The sequence below is a fragment of the Bacillus rossius genome, chromosome 2 (assembly GCF_032445375.1).
Source record: "Bacillus rossius redtenbacheri isolate Brsri chromosome 2, Brsri_v3, whole genome shotgun sequence".
Lineage (NCBI taxonomy): Eukaryota > Metazoa > Arthropoda > Insecta > Phasmatodea > Bacillidae > Bacillus > Bacillus rossius.
Window position 1 is genome coordinate 91,282,847 of NC_086331.1, and position 25,952 is coordinate 91,308,798.

The window sequence follows — 25,952 nt, forward strand, 5'->3', positions numbered from 1 at the left end:
CCTCCCCTTCCATTATCAAAGTTTTATTACAGTTTCGTTTGTATTTTGGCCTGAAGACTATTAAGTTGTTAAGTATTTTCTATAGATCATAAATTATATATTAACAAAGTAAGTGTGCATGTTTTTCATAAAGATATTGTAACAGCTTGAGGAATAAAAAGCTTAGTAACAATGCTGTTCAGTTATATTTTAACCAAGCAAGATGGTAGGTACTGCATTTGTGTTATTGAAAATAATTGAGAGTTCTAGAAATATAAGAGTATATCTCCCAGTCGTAGGACTAAAAAATGTTTTTTTTGTGTGATTTTTGTACTCGTGCATTTATCTTTGTAATTATGTAGTACATCTCCCTAAATAGTCTTAACATAATTTATTTTCTGTAAATATATAATATGATTTGTAATAAAATTTTCATTTCATAACATGTTTTTAAATAAGTACCTAAACACATAAGTTTTTTTTATGCTAATAGCAAGTTAGGGCACATGGCAATAGTTTATAAAATTTTGATGTTATGTTCTGCTGATCTTTGTACTCTGCTCAAAATGTTTCACACCATGTAAACATGTCATCATTTTATTTATATTATAATATACTTATGTAAGTATCTTAAGATTATGTAAAATATTATTTTAATTGATAACATGTATTATTTGATGTATGTTTAATTGTAAAACGTGGCTTCTCCAATACCATTGTGTATATTTCACTATACAGGAATAATCTGGATTTGATGCAAATAAACAAAATAGCAAACCAAAACCTAACTGAATTAGCCCTCATTTCCTGCTCCTAAGACTGTTCAAGCACGTGTTTAATCACACACATTATGTCTCGTGCATGATTACAGCTCACTCTCATTGTATGCATAAAAAAATTATTTAGAAGAATACACAACACATATTCATTCCACAAATGATACATTTGACAGACTGTGTAATAGCATGCCATGAAGGATGATATCTACACAATTTTTCAAGAAGTTTACATATATGGATTTTAAAATATTTATTTGTACTTACTTGCTATTAAGTTACGTAATTCCATTAGTTATATTAAAATCCCTACATTGCAAATTAGAGTTACTGGACATTACATACTGAACATTGACTTGTGAGTAATGCAATACGCTGTGTTTTTGTACCAATGTTCAGCGGGGAAAACTTTTTCAGTTCAGTTAAAATTTATTGTTCAAAAGAGCAGTTACCGTTACATGCTATAGAACTGGTCTATTTTTCTGAAATTCGGTGGTGGTGTTCCTGATTTGGTGGTAATGCTAAAGTGCATAACTTAGTATAGTATTATTGGCATGGTCATAATTTCAACCTTTCTCATTATTCAAACAATAGTCGCAAATGATTTAGCATTGTTTGTTAATTTGTTATAAATTTGTTTTACAGACAATATTTTGTACCTATGCGTGGTGACTGTGGACTAGTGATGAGTTGATGTAATTATGGTTCAGAAATTATTTTAAAACACTTTAAGTAACTTTTCCTTTCAGCTTTAAATACCACTCTGACATGAACAAATAAGTTAGTAACAATTTTGCCCTGCATTAATTGTAGAGGGGGAAAATAGTGTTAGGTGCATCAGAATATTTTTTTGCTCCAGATATGGTTTTTTATTACCAGTTAGTACTGCAAAATAACTGCACTTCCTAGGTGTATTTCAACCTTTCCCCTTCCATTTTGTAAAATTTTTACAGTTTCCTTTGTAATTTCGGTTAAAGACCATTAAGATGTTTAATATTTTCTGTAGATCATAAATTATATATTAACCAAGTAGTATGTATAAATGCGTGACAAAGGCCACTAGGAAACTAATTACGTATTAAAAATAAGACAGACATACATATACAGATCGGTACTTGTAGAAACTAAACACACGCACACAGTTTGGTTGACATTTTTGTGCGGAAGCGCGGTCGCAATGGTTTTGCTAGCTTAAGCGAGCTTCATCTGTTGAGTACCTAAATGTGTTGTACAAACTATGTGTTTTTGCTTTCTACAAGTACCAATCTGTGAGTACTTGTGTGTCTGTCTTATTTTTATTATGAAAGTAGTATGTTTGTTTTTCATGAAGATATTGTGACTGCTTGGAAAAAAGAAATCCTAGGTAACAACATACCTAGTTATCGTTGAAACAAGCAAACTGCATCTGTGTTATTGAAACTATACTGAAGTTCCTTTATTATGTCTTGATTTTCAAAAGTGAAAAGGTTATGAAATGGGAGGAAATGTGTTATCTCAATATATGCAAAATACAATCTAAATATAATGAAATGAAGTACGATGTTAAAAGGTTGCAGTGAATGCCAAATCTAAAACAGTAAGGGAAACTGTTAAGTCCAGGAAAATAGCTGGCGGATTGTAAGAACAATTTATTTGTGTCACTCTGCTTCCCAAAGGGTCACACTGAGTCAATGAACAAAATTTTTAAACCTTGCACCCACATGCTTGCACCTACAAATTTTGAAGAAATCTTAATACTTTTTTTACAGCTGCATTCTTACTTATAAGTGTTTTAAAAACAAACATCAATGTTGATTATTAATATAATTTTTACATTCTTTATCACATTACTTGGTAAGTTTTATAATTCTACTTTTTCTGATCAACCAGGCATTCTAGGTGGTGGTGGTCTGGAGCTAAACATTTTTGGGGACCTAATTTGGACAAAAAGTACTTTGGGTGGCAGCTTAGATAAAAACGTAATAAATATTTGGTATAAAAATTACAAGTTCAGAAGAAGAGTGCGGGAAAAGTAGGGCGAATGCTTGCCACCGGGCACTTCTGTACCCAATTGCAGCTATGATAATAATAATAATAATAATAATCATCCACAGCCTGGAACACTCCCCGGCATTCATTTGCTGATCATCCAAAGTACTACAAATAAGAGGAATGGAGGAATGAAATGGCCTGTAGCCACTGTTAAACAATTTTTTACTAGGCAAACTTTTCACTGCAATTTTATTTTGCGACATAGTTTAAGCTCTTGTTATAATTAGTTTCACAGAAATTGGTACTTTTACACAAACTGTTACTTTATTTTCGTAGCGGAAATTTTGTATATAGGAGAGTTATTAGACTACTGTGCCTAATTAAACACTACATATATAACTCCCGGAAAAAGAGCATTAAAATATTAGCATTACGAATCACGATTTTCAATAGCGCGTAGTTGACCGACGTTATAAAGTTATGAAAATAATCTTTCAAAACAATAACAAACATAACCTATCAAACATCAACATTAGCCATTTTCTTGAACTGTGCACATAAATTCTTTATAACGTTGGAAAAATGTTTTATAATACCTACATCTCTCATTGAGTTTTTAAAAAACGCTGCCAAGTATGTGTAATTATCATTTAAATGCAATTAACTAAAAAAAGTTCATAAAGCACAATGTTAAAACCGGACCACTGTCTTGTGGCGCCAACGGCAGTTTTATGAACTAAATCCGTCAATAAGGGGGTCAAGAAAATACGCTTGTGTCCAGACCTGGTTTCTAAGACCGTGGTTTACCCACTATAGTGCAGTTATCATTTATTATTACTGTGGCGCCCGCCATCTTTAAATTTGGACACCATATTGGAAATTCGTAATTATTTAGCTATAAAATCGGGAAAAATTCCAAAATTCTTTAAAAATCACTCAGTAATTTACTAATTTATTCGATAAATAACCTGCCTCGGTTCCATCCTTGGTCAATGCAAAACAAAGGTAATTTTATTTAAAAAAAAAAAAAACCACAAAAATGACATGTTCGATAAATAAAACACCACACGTTCTTTTACAAACATAACATTTGTTATATAAATTCTACACTACTATAAGTACAAAAAACAAGCAAATTACAAAAATATTTAACATTTTCACGATTTCTGCATCTGATACCTACGAATTAAAGCGAGTCATTTACATATCTTTAAAAGTCTTTTCAGTTTATCAGGTCGACTCACTGGTAAACCACATTTTTCATACAGAGAAGAATAATCGATTTCATTAAAAGGACAGTGGTATATTTCATGACGTTTTGCACTTGGAATATTTGCTAATGCTTTGCTACAGAAGATATAGCTTGTATCTGGTGAATGTTCAACCTGTCTTTTCAAAACCACATGTGCTTTTATAATTTTCCATAGTGTATAAACTGGCTACAACACCTTTTGCACAGATATTTAATGTGCTTAGAGTTATTTCAATTGTGTATTTAATAATTACTTATTTTCACGTGTTTGCTTTTGACACAGTACGCACAGTTGGGTGATTGGGTGATGGAACACTGTCAGATGCTGCTTCCTTTATCGATGTCACTGGCACTGTTGACAACCATTGTAACACCACTGAATGTTAACTTCGGAATTCTTCAAGGTCTGCTCTGCGGAAGATATTGCACACGTCGAAATCTCCCGCTGTGCTGGGAGAGTAGATGTAGCTGTTGACGGCATTGCCATCGGGCTCTGCACTGTTGATGGTAGGCCTTCCATCCAGGTCGACGTTAATAGCGGTAATAATGTCACCGAGTTCTCAAGAATATCCGGATACTGATCTATTACGTTAGACAAGTCTAACTATCTGATCCGCACAGCACCGCAGTCAGAGGTGGACTGAAGTTCTCATCGACTGGGCCTCACTTATATACTCCCATTGGCTGGTACAATACATTAGTCAAAACAACATTTTCATTATTCTTGCACTTAACTTTCCCGAAGCATTTTTTTATAACGTCGATGTAAGCTATCTCGAGACATGAAATTAGTTTATTACACTTGATGCACTGAAACAGTATTCTTTGAGCATTATTTGGACACCCACTACTATCATTTCCAAGATGGCGCCAAAATTTAAAGATGGTGGGCGCCACAGTAATAATCAATGATTACTGCACTCTAGTGGGTAAAAATTAAACCAACATGTCGGTAGCGCATTCTAGCAGACGAAAACAAGATGGTGACCCCCAGCAAGCGAAAACAAGATGGCGGACGTGACATACTAGCTGGCGATATATGTACCTTGGCATAAATGGTGGGAGGTCAGTCTGTCGGTGGCTTCCGTGGGGGATGGATATATCATCATTTTTTTGCCATCACCGGGTTCGAACCGAGGACGTAAGTCCTTTTTATTATTATTTTATTAATATTTGAATGATTAATTTTTTTAAAAATATTTTTTTACATTAAAATACAATAATAAATACGTATTTTCAAGATGGCGGTCGTAAAAAAATTGCAACGATTTTTTAAATAATGATTTATTATTTTTTTTATAAATTAAAAAAAAATCCTGAATTTCTTGTATAAAAATTACGGATTTTCTTTATGACGGCCGTAACGAAAATTGCAACATTAGGGAGTGGTTTGTTATATGGCAGAAAGTTCTAGAAAACCAAATATTGGCATTTAAAATGGCGGAAAGTACTAGAAATCAAAATGGTGGATCCAAGATGGCGGATCCAATATAGCGGCTCCAAGATGGCCGCCGGAGTAAAGGTCAAGTTTAAGGTTAAGGTTAAAGGTCAAGGTCATCCAATATTGCCACCGTGACGTCAGAGAGGTCGGTCTTTGACCCACTCTCGGCTCCACAGCCTGCAGCCTGTCCTCGGAGCCCCATTTGTACACTACTTAAGTTTTTTTGCTAAAAGTACTTGTAGTTTTTATTTCCCAAAAGCGGGTTAATGCACCCTTAATTCTAATTTTGTTTACATATATAATTTTTTACAAATTATATTGTGTTTAAAGAAAATTACTTACCTATATTATTGGTTTGACTTATTCTATATCTAAGAGTCTATTCTTATGTGGTATCATTAGAACGTAAATAAATAAATATATTCGGGGAAAACTTAGTTTTGAAAGTTTTTGTTATTAACTGCATCACAACTTGCCGTAGTGTCTACAAGGCGTCTCTGTGATATTGGTTTGTCTTAAATGGTTTTAAAATACTCATTAGGTATTAAATAATGCATACCTGTCTTTGGGGTTGTGTGGCACGTTGCATTGGTCCAGGAGGAATTTTACACAGTCCAAGTGACCCTCGGACGCGGCAAGATGCAGGGCTGTGCGGCCGTCATAATCTGACAAAGTCATGTCCATGCCAGATAGCCTGTGTCTGTAGGGAGAACATTACTCATATCAGCGGTATTACAATTTTTTCGTAATACTAATAATTCGATTAGATTGGTAAATTAAAGTTTTTCACTTTGATTTTACCACTGATGTATCAATGGAGACTGACACAAACATTGTAATTAAGTTTTTAACAAATACAGTAGATAATTTCTATCATTTAGCATGAGAACGTGTGGTGATTTGTACGCATTGTACGCTAGCGCTACAACGGCGGGGTAGTGTTAAATATAAATTACATCGTTTTCAAATAATTTCGAGTGAATCACCTTGACTTGCAATTACTCCTGCCATATATGAGAAATTTAATCGGGAAGTATTTAACTTAATAAATACAGACTTACTGGTAGTAATAAGGCTCCCGTGTGTTAAATATGTCAGTTCATTCTTATTTGAAATAGAGCATTCACATTATATAATTTATGAAATATTTGTAAATCGTAATTATCAATACTATAATTATACTTATTATTAGTGTAAAAGATAAAAAATAAAAAATGATAAGGTAAACTGTGAGGAATTTACTAGACTTCTACCATTATAAATACTAGCTAAATGAACCAATTTAGTATGAGTTTGAAATAAATATAAAAAAGGTGTTTTCATTTTCTAAGTTTTGGGTTCTTAGTTATATAAAATAATTTTACTTATTATTAGTGTAAAAAAATAAAAAATAAAAAACGATAAGGTAAACTGTGAGGAATTTACTGGACTTATACCATTATAAATACTAGCTAAGTGAAACAATTTAGTATGAGTTCGAAATAAATATAAAAAAGGTGTTTTTGTTTCCTAAGTTTTGGGTTATTAGTTATATAAAATAATATATATACGTGTTTGAAATCATTGCATATACATGTAGAACGTAAACAAACTACCGTCGGTTTAGTTGTAGACATCAGAAGAGTTGAGCTTTGTGTTCACGCAATAAAAATGAGTTTTCTCGGGGTTAGAATTTCGTTGCAGTCATCCTGATTTATGTTCTCCATGATTTCTCGAAACCGCTCCAAGCAAATGCTGGAATGGTTCCACGGCCAATTGCTTCAACCTCCCTGGTCTTTGGTGTTGTGAGTTACAGTCTCTTCTGCCGAAAAGGGCGGGAGTAAATTACATGTTAAACAATATGCAAACAGAAATGCTTGCACTCAAGGCAGCTATTATCCTGTCAACATGTAAACCCCATCCTCCCCCCGGTTAAAAACCTCTTGTTTCCCAATTCGACTCCACTTTCCCACCGTTTTACTATCACCCCGTAAGTGCTGGATCATGACGTCGGTGTGGTGCGATACACCGTTCACAGCGTGTGTCGCAATACCTCCAAACCCTATTCAGACTTTTTCCGGAAGGTAAAATTCTCTTGACGTATAAATACCAGACCAAAGATGTATCTGCAGTATGTGGATTTAAAAAGAATACTTTTTGTTCTGAAAGTGCTGTTTATATGATAAACGGCTAATGTATGGATATGATAAATGGTTTTTTTTACGTCTGATATATGTGATTCTAGCATTATGAAACATCTAGGACAAAACCTCGTTGTCAGATGTCTGATCTAAACATAAAAACAAATAAATTCATTGCACTTTCAGACGCATAAGCTATAGTTTTCCTTATTTGTCTTATTATGAACTTTGGGCTTGCTAAAATTTTATTTTATGGTTAAAATAAAAGTACTTACCAAACACAATCTAAGAAATTAATTCAACGTTTATTTTATAGCCCTCGTCCCATCCCTTACTTTAGGGGTACAATACCAAAGATGTTAACTAACAGCAGGGGCGCAACAACTAAATTTCCAAGGGGGGGGGGGGGGAAATGTACCTTTTTATAAAGAATCATCGATCCCCTCTATTAAAACGGGGGGTCCTCCCCCGGAAAATATATGTATTTCAATTTGGAAAATAGTGCTATTTAAGCAGTTTTATTGTATTGATTACACAGCACTTTCTTTGCCCCCGTTTGCCCTCACTTCAAGGTTTCAGAGGGGGGGGGGGGGGGCAAAATACCCTTGCCCCCCCTGTTGTTGCGCCCCTGACTAACAGTCAAAATACTTAACATATACAAATAAATATGGCAAACTGCAGAGTAAATGGGGGGACAAATGTTAACAGAGGGAAAGGTCAAGCCCATTCTGAGAAAAAAAACATTCCGCATGACTTCTTACTGTATTTTATTGAAGTATTATTTTAAGTACCGCAAAACTTTTGTAAATTAAATATAACTTTGAAGCATATGCTTCTTGCATCGCCGTACAGCTGAGCGATTCCTTCCCCTCCCTTCCTCGTTTCCCCCTCCCCGGTACCTCTCTCGGTGGTAAGATTTCCCCTCCGCCTCCCCACTCATTCCCCTGTAGTGTATTATTCCGCCGCAGCTCCAGCGCCCTCTACCCTTGTGCTTATAAGGGCCTGCGAGCTCTCGTCTCGGGTCGTTCGGTTGCGGTCAGGGGAGCAGCTCGCACTGGTTAGTATCAGCGATGACAGTAACTTGTATTCGGTAACGTCTTTCTTCCTGCACGGTGTGGCCGTGCCCCTTTTTTTTTCTCGCCCGTGTAAAGTAACTTTATCCAGCCACGTTGTTTGTTGAGCCTTTTGGGCTATTATGGGCCTTTCCCTTTGTGTCTCGCTGTTCTGCCAGTCATGGTATGTGGTTTGCATTGCCATTGGTAAACGTAATGTCGATTTATTGTATTGATAATTTTGCTGTACTTTGTGTCCGCCACCCCGATATTGGCCGCTTTATTTTGTTGCGCAGCTTTTATCAGTTCATTAATTAACTGCAGCTTAACGTCTTTCGCTTTATTTGTTGCGCGAGCCAATATCGCTCCCGGGGTAGTGTAACCTCTCCCCTGGTCGCACCGAACCTCCGCGTTAGGGCATACCAGTTTGACTTCGCCTAAATTGTATCACTTTTTTGCATTCATTTTTTATGGCCTGCGCAGCCCACTTGTTTGATAGTATTGTATTTTTTAATAGTTTTGTATTTTTACTGTAACATTTTAGTTTACATAATTTGATACTTATAAATTTAATAATAAATTTAAAGACAATGTTGCAAAAGTGGTTAATCCTGTTTTAAAACAACATACCTACCTCTCTGAATAACTTTTTTTCACCTTAATAGCTTGCAGTCTGGTCGAACTCGTGAGTCCACCGGGCTGCAACTTCTGTGCTACTCTGCTGTTTCAGAGAGCGTTCAGTGTTGTTTTTCTGTTTCATGAACATGGACTCCACTGGTGTGTCGTGGGTGTATCGACTCCACCGGGCCGAGCTCGTGCAGCACTTAGAGGAGAATGGTCTCTCGTCGCTGCCGACCGACACGGTGCGGGAAATGCGTGATCGTCTGGTGCAGATTATTCGCGAGGCATGTGACGTTCCGCCTGCAAGTTCTCCGGCGCGGGCCCCGCCTGAAGTAAGTGAATCTTCCGCTAATTCCTTTAACCAGAAGTTATTCTTTGTGGCCCTGAAACCCCTGCCAGTCCTGGGAGGTAATGAGCCTAAGTCCGTGTTGGATTTCTGTATCGCTGCTGAGCGTGTTTCCAAATTGAATTTAGTCCCGCCTGAGGCATTTATGAAGGCTCTTCTGAGCAAGTGTTCGGGGACTTATGTGGATACCCTTACTGAAGCCATAGTCCAGGGATTAGATTTTCCAAAATTTAAATCCTCTGTCATGCGGTCATTGTGTCCGCCGCGTGTCTTAGACGCATGTAAGCGCGACTTAGTTTTTCGCTTCCAGCGGCCTGATGAGTCAGTTGTTCAGTACGTTAGTTCTGTTACCGCGTATGCTGACGCCCTAGAACTTAACACTCCTGAGGCAGAATTCGTCCAATTTATTTTAGGGAATTTATCTCCTCGTGTGTTGCGACATTGTGGCATGCTGACTCCGCCTACGTCATTGAGTGAGTTGCGGGTCTGGGGGGGCGAGATTGAAAGCCGTTTGTCGGCTATTGCTAAATATGAGGCTGAATTTCCTTCCGCCTCTCAGAACTTAGAGCGTTCTAGGCTGCGCAGTTCCGCCCCGCGCACGTCAGATCAGGTGTTTGTGTCTGACAGCCACGCGAAGTCTGTCTCAGAGGGGGACTGGAAGTCTAGGTCGTCACGGCCCTATGATAATGCTGAGGCGAGGTCATTTTCTAATTCGGGTGACGTATTTTCTCATGAAAAAAACCACTCGTCACCCTGAGCGCCTGTCCCGCCCGCCCGGGGCAGCCTGCCACGCGGAGAGTGTAACCGATCCTCCTGCTGCGCCGCGCGCGGCCTTGACTAAGGACGTGCGTCAAGTACAGCCTGACCCGGAATATCGGCGCGGGCGCTGCTCAAATTGTTGCGCCTTTGGCCATGTATCGGCTGAGTGCGTCAAGCCGCACATTGATTTCAATGACAGGCTGTGTTTTCGATGCAAGGGCTTAGGGCACTATAGGGCTAACTGCCCGGGAAACGGGGAGTGACGGGGCGCAAAAGAGGTCGCTTGCGTCGGCTTGTTAAAAAATCCTCTGTCCCAGTGTATTTGCATTACGCTCCTGTCACCATTCAGGACTGTTTTTACCCTGCTTTAGTTGATACTGGGGCCACTCGCTCTGTAATTAGTGACAGCTGCCTTCAGAGTTTGATTCACAAATTTCCTAACATCGCGCGACGTGTCAGGTGTGATGACGTCGTTAACATCTGTGTCGCTAATGGCGACCTGCTGCGTGCTGATAAATGTGTTATTCTGCACTTTAAAATTAAGCATTTTTCCTGGGACTGGAAGTTCGTGGTGGTGCCAGGCATTTCGCCTAATTTTATATTAGGTCTTGATTTTTTGAGCAAATCCCGTTGTGTTTTGAACATGGCTCGTCACGAGCTCAGTTTTGATTTTGCCCCTTCTGTTATTGTTCCGTTGAGCTTTGAGTCTGGGAATCCTATTGTTTTGGCTTGTAGTGACGAGGACGGGGCCATGCGCAAGGCGGCTATCGCGAGGCTCATTGATTCGTTTCCCGATGTTATCACTACCAAATTGGGAAAGTGTGACATCATGCCTTATAAATTCTACTTGAAGGACGAAATACCAGTCCGCAGTAAATACCACAAGGTTTCTCCGCCCAAGTTACAGGCGATGCGAAGCATAATCGACAAGCTCATAGCAGCTGAGGTAATTTCGCCTTCCACGTCCGATTTCAGCTGTCCAACTTTTCTTGTTCGTAAGAAGGACGGTGTCAGCTGGAGGATGGTTCATAATTTTATTCCTTTGAACCGTAAGCTCCTTTTGGACGATTTATATCCCCTGCCGACTGTAGAAAGCGCCTTACAGCACCTTGAAAAGGCGAAATATTTTTCTGTTATAGATTTAAACCAAAGCTTTCACCAGTGCTTATTAGATCCTAGCTGTCGTAAATTCACCGGTTTTTCAACCCCTTTTGGACACTATCAGTTTAATAGAATTCCCATGGGCGTCAGTTTTGGCAGTCAGGCGCTGAGTCGTGTCCTTGACCACTTTATGAATGATCTCAAATTCGACTACGTCTTTAACTATGTCGACGATATTATTGTGTACAGTAATACTTTTGAGGAACATTTAAGTCATTTGTCTGAAGTTTTCACTCGTTTGAGAACCGCTAATCTGACCGTTAATCCTGATAAAATTTGTTTGGGCAAAACTTTTGTTAAATTCTTGGGCTTTGTTATCTCTCAGGGTAGCCTACTTATGGATCCCGAGAAGATTGCTCCCATTGTCAATTTCCCCAGACCTGTGAATTTGAAGGGCGTCCAACGGTTTATTGGTATGTTAGGGTACTTCGCTAGATTCATTTGTGACTTTGCCTCGTTAAGTGCGCCCTTGAATTTGCTTCGTAAGAAAAATGCGCCTTTCATTTAGGGGGCAGATCAGGAAAAGGCCTTTCAGGCTTTGAAGTCCCGTATCGCCTCTCCGCCTGTTCTCATCTTGCCTGACTTCGATAGGCGTTTCGTACTGCAGGTTGACGCGTCATCCATTGCGTTAGGCGCTGTATTAGGCCACCTGGAGGAGGGAAAACTTAGGCCTATTGCCTTCGCGAGCCGGTCCCTGTCGGAGTCGGAGCGACGATTAGGAATCTATGAGATGGAGGCCCTTGCATGTTTATTTGGACTAGAGAAGTTCGAGAGCTACTTGGATTGCCGTGAATTCGATCTCTTCACCGACAACCAGGCCCTTAGTTGGCTTTGTAATCACCCGCATCAGCTGGGGAAATTAGGGCGCTGGGTACTTAGATTATCCTGCTTTCGTTTTGTCATTCATCATATTAAGGGTACCGATAATGTTGTCGCAGACGCGCTTTCGCGCATGTTCTGCTCTGAGGAATTTGAAGTCCCACAACAGCCGACTTTAGTTCCTGTGAATTGTCTATTCTCTTGTAAAATTTTTCCTGAGTCCTATGGCAACATTAGGGAGAGTCAGAGTCAGGACCCATTTTGTGCGCAGATTCGCAAGGACTTGGCCGCAAAAAAGCCTGTCCCGTATATACTTGAGCAGGGAATGTTGTTTTTTACTGGCTCTTCAGGTAGGGCGCGCAAGGCTTTGGTTCCTGCCGCTTTAAGAGCCATGGTGCTCGCGTATTTTCACTCGTCTCTGATTGGAGGACACTTGGGGATAGACAAGACCATTCGCAGGATTTCTGCCCACCTCTTCTGGCCCGAGTTACACAAAGACGTACAGAAGTACGTACGCAGTTGCCATGACTGTCAAATCGCGAAGCCCCCTCGTAATTCTAAAATTGGCCTTTATACTTCTGATCCTCCTGTGGCCCCCTGGCATGTTCTTCATATCGACATTTTTGGTCCGATGACGCGATCTCGAAAGGGCAATGTATGCCTGTTAGTGGTGTTAGACATCTTCACGAAGTTCGTGGTTTTGTTACCACTGAAAAATATGAAGGCCACTACCATTGTAAAGGCCCTGAGGGAGCAAGTCTGGAAGTTGTTAGGTCCCCCTTGCATGATTGTCTCTGACAACGCCCGTTATTTTCAGTCGAACGTATATAGGGATATGTGTTTTTAGTGGGCAATTAAGCCTATCTTCAGCTCCGCCTACTTCCCCCAGGGCAATCAGTCGGAGAGAGTCAATAAGGTCCTTAAAAGCATCCTCACATCTTTTTATCGTTCAGATCAGACTCTGTGGGACTCTGATTTAGACTTCATTAATGTTGGCCTGAACTCCGCCTGTCATTCTTCTTCCGGGTTCCCTCCCTCCATCCCTTTTTTGGGCCGCGAGCTCAATCATCCTTTGCTTAATCAGTGGGGCTTGCCGCCGCTGGACTCCAGCCTGGACGTCGCCGGACTTGAGCGTGTTCTTGATAGGGTTGCGTGTAATCTCTCTAAAGCCAGACAGGAGGTTATTACCGCTTATAATAAACACAGAGCAGCCCATGATTATGACCTGCCCAACCTTTCAGCTCAATTAAATGTAAAATTGTTGGCTCCTTTTGAAGGGCCTTACGTGATTCATAGGTTGTTAGCCCCTAATACTCTATTATTGAAGTCGCTTAATGTTAATAATAAATTAAAAAAATGTCACGTGTCTCAAGTTAAGCCCTATGTGGCATAATGTTTGACGTATTTTCTTTTGCCTAATTGATATTAGCCCTGCCGGCATTTAAATTTTTTTACACATTATATATGTTGTTTGTTTTTAATGTATTATAATCCAGTGCACTGGTAATTGCAATGTTTGTTGTTTGAGTGTGCGCGGTGCTGCTGGCTATCCCTTTTCAGTCCTGGTGCGTAGTTCCTGCCTCCTTCCCCTTCGCTTGCTGTGTCGGTCTTCCACCTTCGTCTGCTGCCTGCCTCGCCGAGAGACGTCTCTACGAGTTGGGTCTGCTCCCTCTCCCCCCGCCGCGTCGCGGTCGCCTGCCCGAGAGAGCCATTCGTTTCCGCCAGCTGGAGCTGTTCTGCATGCCTATCCAGCCATCTGTGTGTCGGTAGTCTCCTTGGCATGGGCCCGCCATTGATGAGACACTCCGACTGCCTTGCGCTACTGTCGGCGCAGCCACCGCCTGCTCCGTGGCTGCCACCCGTATTCCGTGAAGGCTGCTTCTCGCGCCTCCGTGAGACGGTGGCCGGTCTCTGCCCGGCGCGGCAGTACTGGCTTGATGCGGCTCTTGCTGGTCTGGCTGGACGGCGCCTGCTCCTGCGTCTGTGACGCCTGTCCGAGTCTCCCGCCTGTCCCTGGCGGTGGAGCCACGCGGAAGTCAACGTTGGCCGCGCCATCTCCGTCTACACCCAGGCATCTCGTCGATCTAGCCCGGCGTCACTCAGCTTGCTGTGTGGTGTGGCCGCCCCCTGCGCGCCCGCGGCCTGCCGCACCTGCTCGTCGGGCGGGTTGCTGCTCCTCCCACCGCGAGGGGCTGACCTCGCTCCGCTACAGAAGTCTCTGTCGCTGCGGCCGCCTCTGCTCTTCGCTTCTTCTCGGCGCCTCGATGCCGACAGCCTCACCGCAATCTTCCGATTTGGTTGACTCTCTGGGCAGGGACATTTAGGGGGGGAGGTTGAAGCATATGCTTCTTGCGTCGCCGTACAGCGGAGCGATTCCTTCCCCTTCCTTCCTCGTTTCCCCCTCCCCGGTACCTCTCTCGGTGGTTAGATTTCCCCTCCGCCTCCCCACTCATTCCCCTGTAGTGTATTATTCCGCCGCAGCTCCAGCGCCCTCTACCCTTGTGCTTATAAGAGCCTGCGAGCTCTCGTCTCGGGTCGTTCGGTTGCGGTCAGGGGAGCAGTTCGCACTGGTTAGTATCAGCGATGACAGTAACTTGTATTCGGTAACGTCTTTCTTCCTGCACGATGTGGCCGTGCCCCTTTTTTTTGTCTCGTTCGTGTAAAGTAACTTTATCCAGCCACGTTGTTTGTTGAGCCTTTTGGGCTATTATGGGCCTTTCCCTTTGTGTCTCGCTGTTCTGCCAGTCATGGTATGTGGTTTGCATTGCCATTGGTAAACGTAATGTCGATTTATTGCATTGATAATTTTGCTGTACTTTGTGTCCACGACCCCAATTTAGGCCGCTTTATTTTGTTGCGCAGCTTTTATCTGTTCATTAATTAACTGCAGCTTAACGTCTTTCGCTTTATTTGTTGCGCGAGCCAATATCGCTCCCGGGGTAGTGTAACCTCTCCCCTGGTCGCACCGAACCTCCGCGTTAGGGCATACCAGTTTGACTTCGCCTACATTGTATCACTTTTTTGCATTTATTTTTTATGGCCTGCGCAGCCCACTTGTTTGATAGTATTGTATTTTTTAATAGTTTTGTATTTTTACTGTAACATTTTTGTTTACATTATTTGATACTTATAAATTTAATAATAAATTTAAAGACAATGTTGCGAAAGTGGTTAATCCTGTTTTAAAACAACATACCTACCTCTCTGAATAACTTATTTTCACCTTAATAGCTTGCAGTCTGGTCGAACTCGTGAGTCCACCGGGCTGCAACTTCTGCGCTACTCTGCTGTTTCAGAGAGCGTTCAGTGTTGTTTTTCTGTTTCATGAACATGGACTCCACTGGTGTGTCGTGGGTGTATCGACTCCACCGGGCCGAGCTCGTGCAGCACTTAGAGGAGAATGGTCTCTCGTCGCTGCCGACCGACACGGTGCGGGAAATGCGTGATCGTCTGGTGCAGTTTATTCGCGAGGCATGTGACGTTCCGCCTGCGAGTTCCCCGGCGCGGGCCCCGCCTGAAGTAAGTGAATCTTCCGCTAATGCCTTTAACCAGAAGTTATTCTTTGTGGCCCTGAAACCCCTGCCAGTCCTGGGAGGTAATGAGCCTAAGTCCGTATTGGATTTCTGTATCGCTGCTGAGCGTGTTTCCAAATTGAATTTAGTCCCGCCTGAGGCATTTATGAAGGCTCTTCTGAGCAAGTGTTCGGGGACTTATGTGGATACCCTTACTGAAGCCATAGTCCAGGGATTAGATTTTCCAAAATTTAAATCCTCTGTCGTGCGGTCATTGTGTCCGCCGCGTGTCTTAGACGCATGTAAGCGCGACTTAGTTTTTCGCTTCCAGCGGCCTGATGAGTCAGTTGTTCAGTACGTTAGTTCTGTTACCGCGTATGCTGACGCCCTAGAACTTAACACTCCTGAGACAGAATTCATCCAATTAATTTTAGGGAATTTATCGCCTCGTGTGTTGCGACATTGTGGCATGCCGACTCCGCCTACGTCATTGAGTGAGTTGCGGGTCTGGGGGGGCGAGATTGAAAGCCGTTTGTCGGCTATTGCTAAATTGAGGCTGAATTTCCTTCCGCCTCTCAGAACTTAGAGCGTTCTAGGCTGCGCAGTTCCGCCCCGCGCACGTCAGATCAGGTGTTTGTGTCTGACAGCCACGCGAGGGCTGTCTCAGAGGGGGACTGGAAGTCTAGGTCGTCACGGCCCTATGATAATGCTGAGGCGAGGCCCTTTTCTAATTCGGGTGACGTATTTTCTTATGAAAAAAACCACTCGTCACCCTGAGCGCCTGTCCCGCCCGCCCGGGGCAGCCTGCCACGCGGAGAGTGTAACCGATCCTCCTGCTGCGCCGCGCGCGGCCTTGACGAAGGTCGTGCGTCAAGTACAGCCTGACCCGGAATATCGGCGCGGGCGCTGCTCAAATTGTTGCGCCTTTGGCCATGTATCGGCTGAGTGCGTCAAGCCGCACATTGATTTCAATGACAGGCTGTGTTTTCGATGCAAGGGCTTAGGGCACTATAGGGCTAACTGCCCGGGAAACGGGGAGTGACGGGGCGCAAAAGAGGTCGCTTGCGTCGGCTTGTTAAAAAATCCTCTGTCCCAGTGTATTTGCATTACGCTCCTGTCACCATTCAGGACTGTTTTTACCCTGCTTTAGTTGATACTGGGGCCACTCGCTCTGTAATTAGTGACAGCTGCCTTCAGAGTTTGATTCACAAATTTCCTAACATCGCGCGACGTGTCAGGTGTGATGACGTCGTTAACATCTGTGTCGCTAATGGCGACCTGTTGCGTGCTGATAAATATGATATTCTGCACTTTAAAATTAAGCATTTTTCCTGGGACTGGAAGTTCGTGGTGGTGCCAGGCATTTCGCCTAATTTCATATTAGGTCTTGATGTTTTGAGCAAATCCCGTTGTGTTTTGAACATGGCTCGTCATGAGCTCCGTTTTGATTTTGCCCCTTCTGTTATTGTTCCGTTGAGCTTTGAGTCTGGGAATCCTATTGTTTTGGCTTGTAGTGACGAGGACGGGGCCATGCGCAAGGCGGCTATCGCGAGGCTCATTGATTCGTTTCCCGATGTTATCACTACCAAATTGGGAAAGTGTGACATCATGCCTTATAAATTCTACTTGAAGGACGAAATACCAGTCCGCAGTAAATACCACAAGGTTTCTCCGCCCAAGTTACAGGCGATGCGAAGCATAATCGACAAGCTCTTAGAAGCTGAGGTAATTTCGCCTTCCACGTCCGATTTCAGCTGTCCAACTTTTTTTGTTCGTAAGAAGGACGGTGTCAGCTGGAGGATGGTTCATAATTTTATTCCTTTGAACCGTAAGCTCCTTTTGGACGATTTATATCCCCTGCCGACTGTAGAAAGCGCCTTACAGCACCTTGGAAAGGCGAAATATTTTTCTGTTATAGATTTAAACCAAAGCTTTCACCAGTGCTTATTAGATCCTAGCTGTCGTAAATTCACTGCTTTTTCAACCCCTTTTGGACACTATCAGTTTAATAGAATTCCCATGGGCGTCAGTTTTGGCAGTCAGGCGCTGAGTCGTGTCCTTGACCACTTTATGAATGATCTCAAATTCGACTACGTCTTTAACTATGTCGACGATATTATTGTGTACAGTAATACTTTTGAGGAACATTTAAGTCATTTGTCTGAAGTTTTCACTCGTTTGAGAACCGCTAATCTGACCGTTAATCCTGATAAAATTTGTTTGGGCAAAACTTTTGTTAAATTCTTGGGCTTTGTTATCTCTCAGGGTAGCCTACTTATGGATCCCGAGAAGATTGCTCCCATTGTCAATTTCCCCAGACCTGTGAATTTGAAGGGCGTCCAACGGTTTCTTGGTATGTTAGGGTACTTCGCTAGATTCATTTGTGACTTTGCCTCTTTAAGTGCGCCCTTGAATTTGCTTCGTAAGAAAAATGCGCCTTTCATTTGGGGGGCGGATCAGAAAAAGGCCTTTCAGGCTTTGAAGTCCCGTATCGCCTTTCCGCCTGTTCTCATCTTGCCTGACTTCGATAGGCGTTTCGTACTGCAGGTTGACGCGTCATCCATTGCGTTAGGCGCTGTCTTAGGCCACCTGGAGGAGTGCAAACTTAGGCCTATTGCCTTCGCGAGCCGGTCCCTGTCGGAGTCGGAGCGACTATTATGAATCTATGAGAAGGAGGCCCTTGCATGTTTATTTGGACTAGAGAAGTTCGAGAGCTACTTGGATTGCCGTGAATTCGATCTCTTCACCGACAACCAGGCCCTTAGTTGGCTTTGTAATCACCCGAATCAGCTGGGGAAATTAGGGCGCTGGGTACTTAGATTATCCCGCTTTCGTTTTGTCATTCATCATATTAAGGGTACCGATAATGTTGTCGCAGACGCGCTTTCGCGCATGTTCTGCTCTGAGGAATTTGAAGTCCCACAACAGCCGACTTTAGTTCCTGTGAATTGTCTATTCTCTTGTAAAATTTTTCCTGAGTCCTATGGCAACATTAGGGAGAGTCAGAGTCAGGACCCATTTTGTGCGCAGATTCGCAAGGACTTGGCCGCAGAAAAGCCTGTCCCGTATATACTTGAGCAGGGAATGTTGTTTTTTACTGGCTCTTCAGGTAGGGCGCGCAAGGCTTTGGTTCCTGCCGCTTAAAGAGCCATGGTGCTCGCGTATTTTCACTCATCTCTGATTGGAGGACACTTTTGGATAGACAAGACGTTTCGCAGGATTTTTGCCCACCCTTTCTGGCCCGAGTTACACAAAGACGTTCAGAAGTACGTACGCAGTTGCCATGACTGTCAAATCGCGATGCCCCCTCGTAATTCTAAAATTGGCCTTTATACTGCTGATCCTCCTGTGGCCCCCTGGCACGTTCTTCATATCGACATTTTTGGTCCGATGACGCGATCCCGAAAGGGCAATGTATGCCTGTTAGTGGTGTTAGACATCTTCACGAAGTTCGTGGTTTTGTTACCACTGAAAAATATGAAGGCCACTACCATTGTAAATGCCCTGAGGGAGCAAGTCTGGAAGTTGTTAGGTCCCCCTTGCATGATTGTCTCTGACAACGCCCGTTATTTTCAGTCGAACGTATATAGGGATATGTGTTTTGAGTGGGCAATTAAGCCTATCTACAGCTCCGCCTACTTCCCCCAGGGCAATCAGTCGGAGAGAGTCAATAAGGTCCTTAAAAGCATCCTCACATCTTTTTATCGTTCAGATCAGACTCTGTGGGACTCTGATTTAGACTTCATTAATGTTGGCCTGAACTCCGCCTGTCATTCTGCTTCCGGGTTCCCTCCCTCCATCCCTTTTTTGGGCCGCGAGCTCAATCATCCTTTGCTTAATCAGTGGGGCTTGCCGCCGCTGGACTCCAGCCTGGACGTCGCCGGACTTGAGCGTGTTCTTGATAGCGTTGCGTGTAATCTCTCTAAAGCCAGACAGGAGGTTAATTCCGCTTATAATAAACACAGAGCAGCCCATGATTTTAAGGTTGGAGATCGTGTTTTGTGCCGGTGTTATGTCCTGCCCAACCTTTCAGCTCAATTAAATGTAAAATTGTTGGCTCCTTTTGAAGGGCCTTACGTGATTCATAGGTTGTTAGCCCCTAATACTCTATTATTGAAGTCGCTTAATGTTAATAATAAATTAAAAAAATGTCACGTGTCTCAAGTTAAGCCCTATGTGGCATGATGTTTGACGTATTTTCTTTTGCCTAGTTGATATTAGCCCTGCCGGAATTTATATTTTTTTACACATTATATATGTTTGTTTTTAATGTATTTAAATCCAGTGCACTGGTAATTGCAATGTTTGTTGTTTGTGTGTGCGCGGTGCTGCTGGTTATCCCTTTTCAGTTATGGTGCGTCGTTCCTGCCTCCTTCCCTTTCGCTTGCTGTGTCGGTCTTCCACCTTCGTCTGCTGCCTGCCTCGACGAGAGACGTCTCTACGAGTTGGGTCTGCTCCCTCTCGCCCCGCCGCGTCGCGGTCGCCTGCCCGAGAGAGCTATTCGCTTCCGACAGCTGGAGCTGTTCTGCATGCCTATCCAGCCCTCTGCGTGTCGGTCGTCTCCTTGGCATGGGCCCGCCATTGATGAGACACTCCGACTGCCTTGCGCTACTGTCGGCGCAGCCACCACCTGCTCCGTGGCTGCCACCCGTATTCCGTGAAGGCTGCTTCTCGCGCCTCCGTGAGACGGTGGCCGGTCTCTGCCCGGCGCGGCAGTGCTGGCTTGATGCGGCTCTTGCTGGTCTGGCTGGACGGCGCCTGCTCCTGCGTCTCTGACGCCTGTCCGAGTCTCCCGCCTGTCCCTGGCGGTGGAGGCACGGGAAAGTCACCGTTGGCCGCGCCATCTCCGTCTACACCCAGGCATCTCGTCGATCTAGCCCGGCGTCACTCAGCTTGCTGTGTGGTGTGGCCGCCCCCTGCGCGCCCGCGGCCTGCCGCACCTGCTCGTCGGGCGGGTTGCTGCTCCTCCCACCGCGAGGGGCTGACCTCGCTCCGCTACAGAAGTCTCTGTCGCTGCGGCCGCCTCTGCTCTTCGCTTCTTCTCGGCGCCTCGATGCCGACAGCCTCACCGCAATCTTCCGATTTGGTTGACTCTCTGGGCAGGGACATTTAGGGGGGGAGGTTGAAGCATATGCTTCTTGCGTCGCCGTACAGCTGAGCGATTCCTTCCCCTCCCTTCCTCGTTTCCCCCTCCCCGGTACCTCTCTCGGTGGTTAGATTTCCCCTCCGCCTCCCCACTCATTCCCCTGTAGTGTATTATTCCGCCGCAGCTCCAGCGCCCTCTACCCTTGTGCTTATAAGGGCCTGCGAGCTCTCGTCTCGGGTCGTTCGGTTGCGGTCAGGGGAGCAGTTCGCACTGGTTAGTATCAGCGATGACAGTAACTTGTATTCGGTAACTTCTTTCTTCCTGCACGATGTGGCCGTGCCCCTTTTTTTGTCTCGCCCGTGTAAAGTAACTTTATCCAGCCACGTTGTTTGTTGAGCCTTTTGGGCTATTATGGGCCTTTCCCTTTGTGTCTCGCTGTTCTGCCAGTCATGGTATGTGGTTTGCATTGCCATTGGTAAACGTAATGTCGATTTATTGTATTGATAATTTTGCTGTACTTTGTGTCCGCCACCCCGATATTGGCCGCTTTATTTTGTTGCGCAGCTTTCATCAGTTCATTAATTAACTGCAGCTTAACGTCTTTCGCTTTATTTGTTGCGCGAGCCAATATCGCTCCCGGGGTAGTGTAACCTCTCCCCTGGTCGCACCGAACCTCCGCGTTAGGGCATACCAGTTTGACTTCGCCTAAATTGTATCACTTTTTTGCATTCATTTTTTATGCCCTGCGCAGCCCACTTGTTTGATAGTATTGTATTTTTTAATAGTTTTGTATTTTTACTGTAACATTTTTGTTTACATTATTTGATACTTATAAATTTAATAATAAATTTAAAGACAATGTTGCGAAAGTGGTTAATCCTGTTTTAAAACAACATACCTACCTCTCTGAATAACTTTTTTTCACCTTAATAGCTTGCAGTCTGGTCGAACTCGTGAGTCCACCGGGCTGCAACTTAATATCTAAACTTGCAGTCTTTACTTAAGTCCTTTGTTAAATCATCGATTGGGTGTGCCACCAAAATACTCATTTTCACGTCCGTACGACTGCGCCTCGGAACGACTCGTAAACGAAAAGTTTACAAAATGCATGTTTGTTAAAGGTGACTGCAAACTTGCTAGTTTCGCACAAACAGGTCTGGGATGAATAATCAAGTGTTGTTCAATGATATGGCTGTAGTGTTGAGTAAAATAAATAAATATCAAAGTCTAATTTCATTAACTGTTTCGTAGTGCGCAACTAGTGTAGAGATCCCGTCAGCACTCCACACCCACCTCCTTCCCACTTCAGACACACAGGTTTCCGCAGCAGCGATTACACTGTTCACTGCGCTAGGCTCGTTTACATTGAGCGCGCCATCCCTCTCACTGCTCGCCGCAAACTGTTTCGTGGTGCGCAAATAGTGTAGAGATCCCGTCAGCACTCCACACCCACCTCCTTCCCACTTCAGACACACAGGTTTCCGCAGCAGCGATTACACTGTTCACTGCGCTAGGCTCGTTTACATTGAGCGCGCCATCCCTCTCACTGCTCGCCGCAAACTGTTTCGTGGTGCGCAACTAGTGTAGAGATCCCGTCAGCACTCCACACCCACCTCCTTCCCACTTCAGACACACAGGTTTCCGCAGCAGCGATTACACTGTTCACTGCGCTAGGCTCGTTTACATTGAGCGCGCCATCCCTCTCACTGCTCGCCGCAAACTGTTTCGTGGTGCGCAACTAGTGTAGAGATCCCGTCAGCACTCCACACCCACCTCCTTCCCACTTCAGACACACAGGTTTCCGCAGCAGCGATTACACTGTTCACTGCGCTAGGCTCGTTTACATTGAGCGCGCCATCCCTCTCACTGCTCGCCGCAAACTGTTTCGTGGTGCAAGCGCGCAGAAGCGTGACAGTGGTCATGTAAAAGTATGATTTGCAAACTGAGTTTATGCGAGGTTGTAGTGGTAACCAGTAGTTTTTAAATAGTTTCCAAAAAAATACGTGCCACGGCAAACAATGTCAGTTCCATGCTTAGGCACTAGTCAACTGGAAGCACATTTCTTCCTTGCAATATTTTAACACAGTAGTCTGATTCAGGCGAGTTAGGGGCAAAATGACGGACTGATCCTACTTTATCCGTCACGATGTCGCAGCCAGAGTCCAGGTGATTGGCCCCGATCATGTGATCGTGCAGCTCCTCTGCACCTGAAGTCTAGACCCCAGCAGACGTCAGACGCCCCACTCCTCGGACTTGTGCTCACACTCAGGTGTCACGATTATCTTTCTTGCGCCTCGCGGCGACCACTTCATACCAGGTCTCCGCGCATGCGTGATGCGCATCACTCGCGCGTCCCATGAAACACGCCGAAATTCTCGTATGAGAAACAGCACTGGGTGGCACACCCACACGCACACTCTCATACATATTCCGGTACACAGGTCCCTGCTTTGGTGGCACACGAACAACTGAATTAAGTGCTATAACAATCTTACAAAAATATTACTGCTAAAAACACGAATTATTTTATTTTACGAATAAGCACAGTTCTTGTTTTAAGCAAGTAAAATAAAAAACTAAAAAAATTGCAACATACCAAAAGCTATCGCACTTGTGTGTAAATACCAGAAGAAAATAATTAAGTAGACAAAATACAAGACAGGAGGAGTGCCAACCACCTCAACATTTTGATTTATATATAAAGGGCGCATATTTTCAATTACGGCATAAAGGCATTTGATTAGGCCAACCTATTTTTTTCCTGGGACTCTGACCTTATAATAGGTTAGTTACATAATTATTTATAAAATAGTAACTAGTAACAATTTTTAATTATCAGTTAAATAGCTACGGCACTAAAACAATTTTAAACTCTCAGATCATATAAAAAATGTAAGGTGCACCATACTTGACCTTCTCATAGCCGTGACATCTCCACAAGATGCTGAGAAAAGAAGGTTTACTATGCTCAGACCTTTAGTCTCATACTTGTGCCTTCGTGGGTCTTTCTTGTTGGTGGCGTGCTTCAAGTTGTCATACCTGTGGAAGTTGAATTCTCTTACCAATTCCTGGAACATTCAAAACTTATCATAGCATGTGCACGTACAATTTTTGTGATACACTGTTTAATGCAATAAAACCAAACAAATGCTGCTTAAGTAAATGGTCTACAATAACAGGGCCATGGAGAGAAACTAAGAGCCTGGGGAAAATTATTCTATCGGGTCTCCTCCCTATTGCCCAATGGGCAAAATTTTCAAAACTCACAACTTAAATATAATTGTCTCGTAAACTTTACCGTGGCCATAAATGTAAATGTGACATGCGCGTATCGCATAACTTGTACGGTTTCCAAAGAATTATATATGCAACGGACGTAATTTCGTCCAATTTTTTGGGTAAACTCATGAATCAAAAACAATCTCGTAACTCAACTCCTTCCATTATGCTCGGACATGCGGATTTTGCTTCTCCTGCCTCTTTCTCTCGACGGCCCTGTTCAACATTATACATTCAATAAAAAAATTGCTTTAAAAATGGATTGCTTTCTGAGGAGTATTCAACTGTAAGACCGGTCACAGGAGCAAAATCAAATAACGATACTGTTTATATGTCCCACGGTTATGCACAATAGGCGTAGGGCGACGGGACCTCCAAATATATAGTAGACTGAACCCCATGTCTACCGATTCAAAGCTCATATTCGAGTCATGCAACGTATTGGAACTTTATCCTCACCATAGTTTGAGAACAAAAACAAAAAAAAAAATACAATTAACATACGAAAACAGAGTGCGCTATCTACAGAGCCAACTGAAAATAGTATGCTACGTTAAAAGCATTGGCGTAGCTGTGTTCATAAAGTTGGAGGGGACAAATAATGATTTTGGTGTCATGTAAACCCATTCCCCTCTTACTAAGACGGGGGGTCCGGGGGTCCTCCACCGGAAAATTTTGATTTTAAAAGTGCAAAATAGCGCTTTTTAAGCAGTTTTTGAATCTAACCATTGGATACATCGATGTTAAAATTATTATTGTTTCCTTAAGATAAAATTTGATGAGTGAAGAAATTACAAATAAAGTTGGGCATAATAATATTATAAAATAAAAATATCACGCTCTAGAAAGTTGGGGGGACATTCCCCTCCACCCAAAAAGTTCAGGGGGACACGTCCCCCCTGTACCACCCGGTTCCTACGCCCCTGGTTATAGGTAGCTAAATACTCCTGTAGATGACAATTTAATGTCTTAAGTTTTCAACGAATATAAAATAGTAAATTGTCAATAGCTTTTAATAATACATACAGCTGTAATAGTATTATTCAGAACTATTTGATTTTTTAAAAGTATATATCTGGATTTACAATCGTTCATTGCCTCCGCCTATCTGTCAATCACGTAACCTGTAGCCAATAAGGTGGTCACAAAAATTTAATCCGTCAAATGTTTGATAACTTCATACTTTTGACGGACGGACGGATGATATTATAACTTCCAAATATTAATTTGGGTTTTGTGTTGTCAAATCTTATTATACTTATTAGAAGACTATGATGCAGTTTAATTTTTTAGCAGTTTCATTAATTATGTTTTAACATACGTTTGAACACATTTTAAAGGCATTTTTCAAAAAAAAATTGTCCGAGTTACAGAAGTGTTTTTAATTACTCATGGTAACTCTGGAAATTTTGAAATAAATACAAGAGTAAAAAATTCTGTTTAATAAGTTATAATTGCATACCTTACATGAATGTCAAACTAATCTAAATTTTCTCAAAAAATTCAGTTTTCTAAACAGTTGGCAGAGTTTTAATGGAAAAAAATATATTGTTACAAGCCCAAGCAGGGCCGCGATGCGTGCCGGGTTCGGTGCTGGCTGGCGGCCCCGCACGGTCACTGATGTCATGCGTCATCAATTGACGTAAGACATGCCACACGTGCCTGCCCGGATTACAAGGGTCGTTGCTACCCTCCCCCTCTCCTCCTAAACACTCCCCGCGCGGCGCCCTGCCCGGCGCCGGACAGCCTGTGGAAATTCCGCGGGTCATCACGCGAGC

The 25,952-nt window shown here is 43.1% G+C and overlaps 1 protein-coding gene across 2 annotated transcripts in view; it reads right to left on the bottom strand.

The window, feature by feature from the left end:
* LOC134529455 (glutaminase liver isoform, mitochondrial) overlaps nt 1–25,952 on the bottom strand; it is a 207,080-nt gene that overhangs the window by 13,547 nt on the left and 167,581 nt on the right. For both annotated transcript variants that reach the window (XM_063363571.1, XM_063363572.1), the window contains 2 exons: nt 23,809–23,963; nt 5,979–6,119 (listed from right to left, as the gene is read on the bottom strand). In XM_063363571.1, coding sequence (XP_063219641.1) covers nt 5,979–6,119; nt 23,809–23,963 — 296 coding nt within the window. The remainder of the gene's footprint in view (nt 1–5,978; nt 6,120–23,808; nt 23,964–25,952) is intronic.